Genomic DNA, 12,298 nt, shown 5'->3' on the forward strand with positions numbered 1-12,298 from the left:
AGAAATAAATAAGCTCGGAATAAATTGCATTCATTATGCAAATTGGAAAGCTATAAAAAAAAAAAAAAAAAATAAACGATGTTACATCAGCTGCGAATATTTTTGGCATAGTTTAATGTATGTATAACGTATATGGTGTATTCTTCTTTGTAAACTGGGCCAATTTTTCCGTCAATAACTTTTGGATATTTCTCACTTGTTTTTATATTTTTAGATCCAATCATACGGTAAATTCGTATATTTTTTTCTTATAAGTTGATATATTATGGAAAAATACACGTAGTACAATAAAATTTTACTTCACTGCGAAGTTTTTATTGACGGTATATATGTATAGACTATATTTAACCATAAATACTGAAAACGTATTTTTATCTTTGAATTTTTTTTATAAATTCTCATGCATTTTCTGGAAAGTATTACCAAACGTATCAGACACTTAAAGACGTTAAATCTAATGAATCGAGTCTGTATTTGGACTATTGTTCCTTAAGACTGGTCTGCACATCCTCAATAAAATGATAATCAGGTAAAATTATAGTAAGCAGGTGTTAAGAACGAATAATAATTTCGTTTGTAGACCGATTTCGCGTCACCTATCGTGTTCATAACAAATTGATTATTAAGAAAAAAAAAAAAAAAAAAAAAACGCTCGTTATGGCCGAGTACTAAAATATGTGTAAATACGTGAGAAATATCCAAAAAGCAAATGGGAAACGTAACTTATTGATAGTTGACAAAGAACGCTCTACATACACACAGGCATGTGTGAAATAATTATGAAAAATTAGTCGCGTATACATACATCCTTATGTCAACATCGTACGATTTGTGAATGAGAAATTTGTCATCGTGACGAGACTGCACTGTGGAGTGGGATTATAAATAGTGATCGAGGGCGCAGGTAAACTTTACATGAAGTCAACATACAGTGTTCTACTTAAACAATAACTCATCAGATATTGTGCACCAATGAACTGTGCAACGTTCCTTAGGTAGAGGCACCGTACTTTCTTTCATATCATCATATCGCGCTCTATTTTTATCTGTCACTCTTCTCGTTCACACCATTCATTTATTTATTTACGACTACTTTTTTACTAACGGCTTTCTTTTCTCTTAGTCCAAGCTTGTATAATGTTTCGCTTATTATGTCTAATTTCAATTCATTATTATTATAATGTAACGTAATAATAATAATAATGTAGATAATTCATACATGAGTAGGAGATTACCTATAGTGCATAGTGGGGTATAATGTATACGTATATTTATAATAGTATTAATAATTGTCGATTTGGCAGTATGGCAATTTTCACCGTCGATAAATGGAAATTTTCATGTATTTGCAAGGAGTTATTATGTTATTATATTTTACTCACTATTATAGTAATTGTAGAGTGTGAAGCATACGCTAGAAGTATAACTATTATACTTTCTCTAAAGTATAATTCGCATGCTCGTTCTTCTTTGTTTATTCTCATTATTAGTATTAATCATTCTTATTATTTTTTTTTTTTTTATTTATTTTTTTTATGCGTAGTAGAAATATGGTCGTTTCAACATTATCGAATTTCTAAGCTACGTAATTGAACTAACTAGATATGATGAAGAAAGGTTTAAAAGGGCTCCAAAAATTTTACCCTCAAAGAAGGGTGAAAATTTTAATTATCTACATCCCAATTTCAGATATGTCCAACTCCGATAGCTATACTCGTTAAGCCATTCTGTGATTTGTGAATAATTTTGCAAGTTTCAATTAATTTTAATTTCATTTACTTATTTATGTCGTATGTATGTATACTATATGTATATGAGGCATTCCATCTCAACTCGACCAATAATTTTCCCACGTCATTTTTCATTTTCTTCACGATTTTTTAAACAGTTCTCCGGTTACAAAAAAAGTACTTCCTAATTTTTTCATATTTTTTCCTACAACCATTAATTTTTTTCATTATTCAAACTTATCTAAAAACCAACATTTTTTAAGAATTTTCAGAACGTTGAAACATGGTGTTTTGTTTGTTCAAAATGTTTTGAGTGTTAGAAAAAACATTAGGGATGAAAAATAAGATTTTGAGAATGTTTTGAGGTTAAAAAAAAAAAATGCCAATATATTTGATAGGTTTGAATAATCATAAAAAAAAAAAACTATCGGTTATAGGGAAAAATCTGAAAAAATTAAAAAGTGCTTTTTTCTGATCAAAGAACTGTTTAAAAAATTCTGAGACAAATCGAAAATGGTGAGGAAAAATTATTGTTCGAGTTGACATGAGAAAGCCTCGTATATATAATTTATATATTCAATTTCTTTGTAAAGATTCGTCGTGCTTCTGCAATTATAACGCGCATCGGTAATAATCTAGAAATATTAATTAATTATTGTAGATACCTACTTGGGGAAAAATTAGACAGACTTACGATCAGACGTCTTTACTGTTAGCTGAAATTTAATAGAAATCTTATTTTTTCGATACCATCGCGCGCGTTAAATTCATCACGTCGACGATATTAAATCCTACAGTCGAGAAGACTCTGCACATCGTAATAATACAGTCCTATCAATAACGATGGAATTGATGACACGTCAGTTATCGCGTGTCTACAGATCGTTAAATTCGCGGTAAAAATCTTTCTTTAGTAAACTACCGATTATTTTATCAAATTTTTCTAATTAATCAAAGTTCTTCTTCCTTTTATTAATTCGTTCATTTTACCTTCTTCCTGTTACTCTAGTACAGCGCAGACACTCATCACTCTACAAAACGATAACAATGAAAATTTCCTTTCGAAATTGCTGCTCCTGCATTCGCGTTTACTATTACTAATCATTATAACACTAACTACATAGTCACTGTTTTTAAACACTTGTTGGAACTTATCTTAACATTTTACTAAGCTGCGATCGTAATATAAGTCTCTGTAAAATAAGAATATAACATTCTCTGTGTTTCGGCCATCGCCGGTTATCGATAGCCATATCAAAATCTTATTTGTCACATCGTTTTTCACATTCACCAATAAATCACTCGCAGTTCTATACACGACGTATTCTGACCTGATCTCCGGAATCGTGATTTCGCTGCTGCTGCTGCCTTTCCCTTCGGTCCACGGTCGTATCTCTTCGATCGCATGTTTCTGCTCGTCAGTTAGCATAGTGATCGAAGGAGCCCAAATATTCAAGGCTTGCTCGATAGCAAAATTGGTATTGGTCCTGAAATAAATTAGGCGTAGTTTACATTGTCAATATCGCTGGCAATTCAAACTCTATAGATGTTTATGTTTTCAACTTACCTCCGTTTGAACCATAGCAGGACGTTGCGTGCGGAGTATTCTAACTGTTTGGAAGATATCGACAACACCCTCGTATTGCATACGCTCGAGGACGATGCTCAGGGTGATAAAAACGCCGGTGCGACCGACGCCGGCACTGCAGTGAACCGTGATGGGTCCATCCTGGCCGAATTGTTCTTTCGTCTTGTGCACTTGACCTATGAAGTCTATGAATCCATCTCCAGATTTGGGCACCCCTTGTTCCGGCCAGTCTATGAACTGGAATTGTCGAACCGTACGGCTGGCTCCGTCTCGTGCATCCGTCACTTTGAATTCCCTGAGTATGTACTGGGGCATGTTATATTCGGCGATTGGATCCACGACGAAGCACTGGTACCTTATTGAGCGATCGGAGGGCCAGTACTGGTGGCATTTTTCCCTACCCATTTCCTTGAGCTTCGTTAGCATAACGACTATCGTAGAATTGTGCTCCCACAGCATGCGCCAAAAGTCATCAGTCGTATCGTTTAGCGGTCCTTGAGTGGCTATGTAAGCACCGCGGTATCTGTATCCGTCTATCAGACTGGCATTTATGTAGTCAGATCCCTCGATGTTTCGCTGCGGTTGAAGACAGACTCTAGTACACTCGTATGGAAGAATATGAACTAGTCGATTCTTGTGCTTGTTGCACGCAAGGTTCGCAGATATGAACCTTGTCGAGTCAGCTTTTATGTTCGACAACTTTTTGAACTCAAGTTCCATTCCAGTTATATTATCCAGTTCAGGTTGCATCAGCTTCTGAATGTGGGAGTGCAGGTTTCTCGCCGGTACCTCGGTGTTACCGCAAATAACAGCCTCCAGCAGTGCGTCATGGATGAAAATGTACTGATCTTCGGTCTGGACCATGTAGTTTCTCTGCGCACGGAGACACGTCACATGACCATAAATGTCTATCATCTTTTCGTGCTTGATGCGTTCCAGCATCGAGTCGATCACGATGAAACAGCCCGTTCTTCCTACTCCGGCGCTGCAGTGAACCACTAACGGCCCGCTGTCGGGTACATTAAGGGATTTTACGCGACGCAAGAACTGCAAGAACGGTGCAGGGTGTTCCGGTACCCCATGGTCAGGCCAAGCTGTGAACTGGAGCTGTTTGATCTCGCGTCGCTCAGAATAGCCATTTCTGCAGACTTGGAAAGTTCGGATGCAATACGTGGCCAGTTCCTGTAGGTCGCTGATGGTTACCGTCATCTGACCATACGTGTCAGCGCCTCTGGTTGGCCAATACTGGTCGCATTTTATTCTGGTCCTCTCTTCGAGCTTCGTCATCATCACTATGGTGCTTGTCCTCAACTCCCAACACATTCTCCAGAAATCGGCGAACGTATCTTGGAGAGGACCTTGGGTCGCAACGTAGGCGTTTTGCTTCCTATACCCGTCGCAGTAGTTCGCGTTTATGTAGTCTGAACCCAGCATTCCGTCCAGAGATTGAAGAATCACTCGGGAATGATCATACGCGATCACGTTGGCGTAGCGATTCTTTGGTTTGTTTACTTCCATGTTTGAATGGTCCCATGTAAACTGCTGTCCTGGCTCAATCGACTCGTATTCTTGACTGAATTTCAAATTGTCATTGGCTTTCAAACGCTCTATGTGATTTCCCAGCTCGCTGATTGGTATCGGTGGGTGCGAGATCATTCCTGGTGTCTGGAAATTGAGGCGACGCATTTCGACGGGATCTGAAGGCGCGTGGCTTGAGCTTATGTCCGCTGCCATTAGAGGACGAGTGACGGCTGCCTGATCAGGAGCTTTGCAGGGCTGTCTGCGTCTAGAAAAAAATTATACACATGTTCAATGGTGTTTCTTTGATACGCTGTATCAAATTTAGTCTTGAGTTAGTATTTATATGTGCTGTACTTACTTCCTTACGACGAACAAAAGTACCAAGAATACGCTGCCCACAAGAGCAGCGATGATTGGCCCTACTACCCAGACCATTCCTGGTTCTTGTCCGCTATTCGTCACAGAAACTTCTGGATGTCCATCTACTGGAATGTTGGGGTTCGGTCTACTTGGTGGCTCGCCTGGAGGAACTTCCCTCATGTCCAAAGACAGGTATTCCGAGAAGGGGGATGACGTGTAAAGATGCTAGAGAAAAACACAAGCAGTTCATGAAGAATTTTCATTTATCGTCTATGATAGCAAACATTACATTTTTAAATAATAAACTGAAACGCGCAACCCTCGCAGCATGAATTATTTGAAGTAATGTTTCAATAGAAATATCTATAAAGTTTATTATTTTAGAAATGTTTCATTCTGTTTGGGATTGTAATTAACCTTTCAGGGAGAACGACACCTTTTGCTATCGCAACTTTGCATTTTGAAAAACATATGGTACAAATTGTAACGCGATTCAGTCTCTAGGAGTTTTTTTGTGATAATCTCAAATTCAGAGTCGAAACTGTTGAGTTAAGAAGAGTAAAATTGATATGCGGATCGGTTGAATCTAAAAAAGTATCTTCAATCTCATAATCTGTAGTTTCTAGATATTTTTTGCTTGCTTTCAAATTTCAGGTTGAGATAAAAAATTTTGTAAACAAATCAATTCATGGAATTCAACTCTTGGAATTTATCGAAGTCACGCTCGCGTAAATCAGCTGTGAATTATCGAATTCGAAATCACATATTCAGGATGCATATCAAGAATAAAAAAAAACATTGATTTTCAAACCGATTGCTCTTTTTTCTCAACTGTATAATACAATATTTTTGATTCAAGATTTTGAATTATTCAATTGTAGGCAGTCCGACTCGAAATCAGTGATCCCAAAAACTCTGCTTGCAGTTTTTTGGATAGAAGTTGTAGACCTTTTTTTCAACTTTGGCTGAATGATTCAGAAAGGGCTTCAGATCACTGGTTCCTACAATATTTCGCTTTCTGAATTATTTACCTTTCGTGGGGTGTCCACAATGGCACGTACAAAGATCCTGTATCGCTTGTTCCTGTCCAATTTCCTATTGACAAATCCTTCGTACAAGCCTCCACTGCCAAGGTGGAACGTGTATGGAATATTCCTCTGCAAAAACTTGGCAGCAATGTAAGGCGCGTTTTCCCTTTCCTGTTTACCACCGAGGTTTGATATCATATCTTCGGTCAATTCATCCGGTTGTTTGTTAGCAGTTGCTGCATCTTCCGGCACAACGATCAAGTAGTAATGCGAAATGGGTCCATATTCCTCGGATGCCTGGGGTAGTATCACTTGAATTTCCTCGCCATTGACGACTCCATAAAAATCAGGCTTCACCATTGGTTTAGGTGCGGCCATTTGAGTAGTGACAGTGATTTTGGCAGGGGGTCTGTACTGCCCATCCAAAGGAACCGCCGTAACATTTACATTGTATGTTGTGAATGGAGCTAACTCGTTTACTGTGGTTGTAGTCGTTTGTGGATCGACAACGATTTGTTTACGCTGAACTACCTGGATCTGAGTTATACCCTGAGAGTCAACAAATTCCTTGATGGCATCGAAGGATATAGTGTAGTTGGCTGGGTTCAGTCTTATTGGTGGCACCCATAGCAGCGTCATTGAGTGGGTTGATACGTCAGGTGCCCTCAAGTTCAACGGCACATCTTCTGGCTTTACCTTCACCGTGACCTTGTCACTTAGCCTTCCGAGACCCGTCTTGTACCTCGCTGCTACAGCGACGGCGTATTGAGCATATTTTTCTAAATTAACCAGGTTTGCAGACTCCGTAACACCAACCGCCTTCTGCTGCCACTTGTCAAGATCTTCGACGGCTGTCATGGTGTAAAAAATTTTGTACCCAATTATTTTCCCCCGATTAGGAACAGGCTCCCACCACACTTCGACACTGGATTCTGAAGTAGCTACCGCTTTGACGGACATCGGAGCTCTTCCAACGTCTTTTTCAGTCAAGATTGTGATCTTTTCAGAGAAGGGACCGGCACCCTTCGACGTGTAGGCTTTGACATGGAAAACATACTCCGTATTCTCTTCGAGATTTGTGAAAACAGCTCTGGTCTGTGTCGTGTTTCTGTCAATTGTTGTTGTGTGGTCGTTTTTCTTGTTGAACTGCACGTCGTAGCGAATTATCTGACCATTTCTATGGTGATGAGATGGCTGCTCCCAAGTGACACAGACAGTGTCCCTCGTTTGAAAGTGGTACGACAAATTTGTCGGTGGTCCTGAGGGTGCATCCTCTGGACTGGACCAGTACTGTACTGTTTCCTGACCAAAACCAATGTGGTTCTGGCCAGCGACTCTGAACTCGTAATCCACACCTCGCTCTTCTCAAAAAGTAAGAAAAATTACATGGTGGTGCTTTAAGGGCAAGCATCGAAATTGTCTTTTAATATTAATCGTGTGGTGAAAAAAATGCAGACCCTTCGTAAAAAAAATTGTTAAGTCGCCGACGGGCTAATTTCAAATTTCATGGAGCGTTTAATACTGACACTGTGTAATATTGACATTGTGACTGTGACTCATTTAGCTCTGCAGTCTTCTCTTTCCACATAATATGACAGACTCGATAAAAGAATCACATTTGCAATTACTTTCTAATAATAAATATTTACCAAGATCCGTGATTTTGTGGGTATTCCTGTGAGTACCCTCGAGGAATTCCTCCTTCAATGTCTGATTCTTGATACCGTATCGTATTCTGTACCCCAAAAGTTCTCCGTAAGTCTCGCTTGGACGGCCCCATTCCAATTCTAGGACTATAGGGTTTCTCTCCATGATGACTCTGAGAAATGAGATGATATTTGTATCTATGAGATATTTATTTATTTCAAGTTCGCAGAATATTATCTTTTCTAGGTGTTTTTCGTTATCTTTAATTTCGTTTCAAAAAATCACAAGGAGTCCAGAGTGTCTCAGTTCCATGCTACAGAAATCAATGAATTAGTATTTGAATTCACTGCAATGCAAATGTTATATTGGTTTCTTTCAGACTGATTACATACGACATTTGAATATTTGAGGGTGTGAAGAAACTCTCATTGCCCTGCTGCAAAACTTTGATAGGACATAAAAGATTCTGATAGAATATTCTATAGAATGGAATTCAGAAGCATGAAAGATTCATCACTTTGTATCATGTTCTTGAATCCTATTTCATGATACTTGCTAACACCAAATCGTGTTCTATTAAATCCTGTCAGACTTTTCAAGCAGGAAAGTACAAAGTTTCTTCAGCTTTGTTACAGTTGTGTAATAATTGACGTATAGTAAGCTTGATTCATTTTGACAACCTCGAAGTTATTTTAAATCAGTATTGAAAAACAAAAATACATACTTTAAATTCACTTGCGGTCTGTTAGGTACACCGCCTGGCGTCTGAACATGGACTGGCGGAGAACGATCCCCGTCTCCTTTTCTAGTCAAAGCAGCGACTTGGACAGAGTACCTTGTGTCGGGTTGTAGCCCAGTAATGTTCAATTCTGAGACGTCTTCAAGAACTTCTCGACGCATGGGATCATTCAAGAAACCTTTTCCCTGGTAGCAAATGAATTAAGGTAAGCAGGATTTGGCAGAAATATTGAACAGTAGTTACACGACGGAGGGAGATTTTATTGAAAAAGCTTTTGCACTACGTACCTGTTCTCTTTCTTCTTGAACGTGTATATGATACCCACGAATCAGACCATTTCTGTCCTTTGCTAGGGGTGGTTTCCACGACACGTGAATGGCTGTTGAGTTTATTGCAGTCGCTTTAACGCCTTGAGGGTCTCCAGGCACTGCAATGCAACTGTATATTAGTATCCGGTTGTTTTTCACATACGTTAATGCACGCACACGCACAGACGCACAGTCACACGCAGATTCACGCTGACATTAGCTAATTAGGCAAAGGAAAAATAACTGAAACGCAAATTTATTATGCGTTTGCTGAAAATAAGTCATCATTTTTTTCGCGAACATAAGTATAATAGTTAGAAGTTCCATGCTTGAAAAGTTTGACAAGATACATGAAAGACTACGATAAGGTATTGCAGAATATCATAGAATAGGGATAAAAAACACACAACGGTACAACGGATTAGTCTATTGTGTTTCTGATTCCTATTTTATAATATTCTAACGCAAACTTTCATGTTCTGTATCGAATTTTTGAAGCAGGACTAAGAAAAAATATAACAATTTCGGGTTTATTTAGTTGTTACATTTAAATTATATGACTAATTATTAAACATCTCCTGGACGTAAATGAAAAACGTTTTTTGAGGTTTATAAATAATTAATTAGACTGGTAGAATTATATCTTGATGCAACAAAGGAAGTAAGTGATAGCAGTATTGTTAATTGAAAGAGTAAATAAAGAAATTTATCAAAATGAAGTTTTCTTTTAGTCCTCTTTCGGTAAATTAATGAAATAAATTATAGTAGAAGCCAACTGCAGTCACACATGGACGTCACAACACATAATATCGAGGTACTAAATACCTGTCTTCTACCTTCAATTCAAAATTTGCTCCATTTGAATACCAATAATTGTAAGCAATGTTTAAATTTTTTTTCCCTGCACGTTACTTTTCACACGAGATTTGGTCATGTATAAAACAACATATCTACCAGCATTAGACAGTCCACGATCTTGGCACTGAAGTGAAAAATAGCAATTGTGGAAATTCTTGGAAGATGATTTCCAACTATACTAGTTGAAAAATTTCCTACTTTATTTATGCATCGTGACACAATGTGAGGTAATGTTTAATACAAATAATGGTAGAGATCATGGACAATCTGATACGAAGCAGTAGAGCGAAGAAAAAAAAATATGTGACAGACGAAACAAAGTAGTGCCTGCCTAATTGTGATAAATAAGAAATCGAGTCCAATATATTCTACAGTGTATGAGTACTTGAGAAAATTTCTCTTACCACTCGCACAATGATCAAACAAATTATATTCTACAGACACTCATATACATCTAACTGCCACTCGCAGAGAACAAAAATCCATAAAAACGGATCACCGCAGATGCCTGCAAGTGAGGAATCAAAAAATTTGAGGCACAACGCTTGAGAGTCGATAAAATACTCACTTTTTTCAGCTGCGCCCCAAAAGTCGCCAAAAAATTGAAAAAAACAAAAAATTTCGTCAAAATTCATGTCAATTTCGCTCGCATATTGATTATTAAAATATAGAATACTTATTCAATTAAATTTGACAAGTAGCATCTACTGTTATAATTGTTGTTGCATGAAAAATTTGTAGCTGGTTCTTTCTCTCTTTCTTTCTCTTTCTTTTGCTTCATTTTAAAAATTATCTTGATGGGAGAAAAATTTCTCTGACTGGCTGACATAATGGCTTGGCCCTCAGTTTCGCAGATGATCGCAGAGAGGCGGGAGACGTGAGAATATCTTTAGCATGCGCAATCACTACTACCCAAATATAATAAAATGACTAAAACCCAATTCCACGACGTGGCGTACGTCGAATCATAATACGTAGCTAGAAGGAAATTGTTGTTTTTCCCCTTTCAAAAATATGTATAATGAAAATGTATATACCTAGTTACAAGAAAAAAATTAAAATAAAATAACAAAAAACAAATAAGGATTCGTAGCTACTTCGTTATAAAATGCAAAATATAATAAAAAAATGTATCCTTCATTCGAATAAGATTAATGAAAACGTCGCGCTGCAGTGTCTGCGTGTCAAAAAAACAACTATTGGTTGCAAGGATTTGCAAGTGGGCAAAAAATCGTGGTTAAAAATCACCCAAAAAACCACCACAAAAAATTGGGCGCAAAAAAATTTATTGAGAGGGGGGAAAATTTTCTTTTTATCAAAAAGGATTTTTGTCAAAAAGGTACTTTAGGTACTTTTCTCTCATCCAAACCCACCCATTCATCATCCGTTCAAAAAATATTTCACCACTGATTATCACGGATACGATATCAGAATAATATTATTCGCTGCTGTAAAAAATTACGTTGTGCGTACGTACACGAATTTACGATACATATTAATTATTATCGATCCTGCAACGTTCTACGTAAGTTACTTCAGGAATTGGCCAATTAAAATTGAATCATGCTTCTTACACGGTTGCAAACTCTGACTCAATTTATCAGCGTTTGTATAGAACTTTATGAAAAGAAAATAGTTAAATTTCTTCATTACGATGATAAAATTCATGTTATCAGAATTATAAAAATTATCGGTTGCTGGCATGCAAAATTCACGATTCATTGATACATTAACAATACGTATAATATAATATATAAAATGTGTAATGCATTCTAACGAGCCTAAAATATTATGGCATTTCTCATACCAAAATTCGGGTAAAATCAAGACCAAAAATTAATATTGCTTCAATTGTTGGTGTTTGCAATAATCACGTTTCACTTTTTAGAACATATATCGTGTATAAACAAGAAAATATAATTCAAGATTTAAGCCGCAGGCGTTATTATAGTGGCTGTTTGCATACCGAAAACTAAGATTTTCGCGTGTATTTGTATTTGTTAACAAAGCGCTGTCGCTACTAAATTTTCTTGTAATATGATTATTTTTCTTTATATCACTTAATAATTGGGCATCGAATTGTGCAGAACGGAAGAAAAATGATTACATATTCATTTGGTCAGATAATGGAGTAAATGTATTGGTATTCAAATGTATAAAAGTACTTGCTTCGTTGTATCACCTGTCTAATGAGAATAAACATTTTTTGTTTTTACATTCCAATCTTCATCGAATAATGAGACTTCTTCGTTTTTAAAATCGTCTGTTTCTTTCTTTTTAATATCATTTTAACCACAATCGCTCGTCCATTCACACATTTTGCCTTTCGCAACGTGGCAAGCCAACAATATTTTTTCACATTTCATTTACAAATATGAACTATAACTATAGCCAAGTAATTTTATGTATGCAATGTTGCGAAAGGCCAAGTACATTTCGCATGACAGTTGAAAGTGGGGTGCGTAGTATTATAAGGTGCTTTTATGAGAATAATATTATAGTATGGTGCTGGTGCTTAG

At 37.1% G+C, this 12,298-nt stretch overlaps 1 protein-coding gene across 9 annotated transcripts in view; it reads right to left on the reverse strand.

The window, feature by feature from the left end:
• Positions 1-2,495: 2,495 nt before the first annotated feature.
• Positions 2,496-12,298, reverse strand: part of LOC124405236 (tyrosine-protein phosphatase Lar) — a 284,276-nt gene continuing 274,473 nt past the window's right edge. For 4 of the 9 annotated variants that reach the window (XM_046879958.1, XM_046879960.1, XM_046879956.1 and 1 more), the window contains 8 exons: positions 10,348-10,356; positions 8,901-9,040; positions 8,599-8,798; positions 7,877-8,046; positions 6,231-7,591; positions 5,198-5,424; positions 3,298-5,104; positions 2,496-3,217 (listed from right to left, as the gene is read on the reverse strand). In XM_046879958.1, coding sequence (XP_046735914.1) covers positions 3,149-3,217; positions 3,298-5,104; positions 5,198-5,424; positions 6,231-7,591; positions 7,877-8,046; positions 8,599-8,798; positions 8,901-9,040; positions 10,348-10,356 — 3,983 coding nt within the window. In that variant the 3' untranslated portion in view covers positions 2,496-3,148. The remainder of the gene's footprint in view (positions 3,218-3,297; positions 5,105-5,197; positions 5,425-6,230; positions 7,592-7,876; positions 8,047-8,598; positions 8,799-8,900; positions 9,041-10,347; positions 10,357-12,298) is intronic. The other 5 variants (XM_046879963.1, XM_046879959.1, XM_046879962.1 and 2 more) reach the window with 3 other exon arrangements.

Source organism: Diprion similis, chromosome 4 (genome assembly GCF_021155765.1).
Source record: "Diprion similis isolate iyDipSimi1 chromosome 4, iyDipSimi1.1, whole genome shotgun sequence".
NCBI classification, from domain to species: Eukaryota; Metazoa; Arthropoda; class Insecta; order Hymenoptera; family Diprionidae; genus Diprion; species Diprion similis.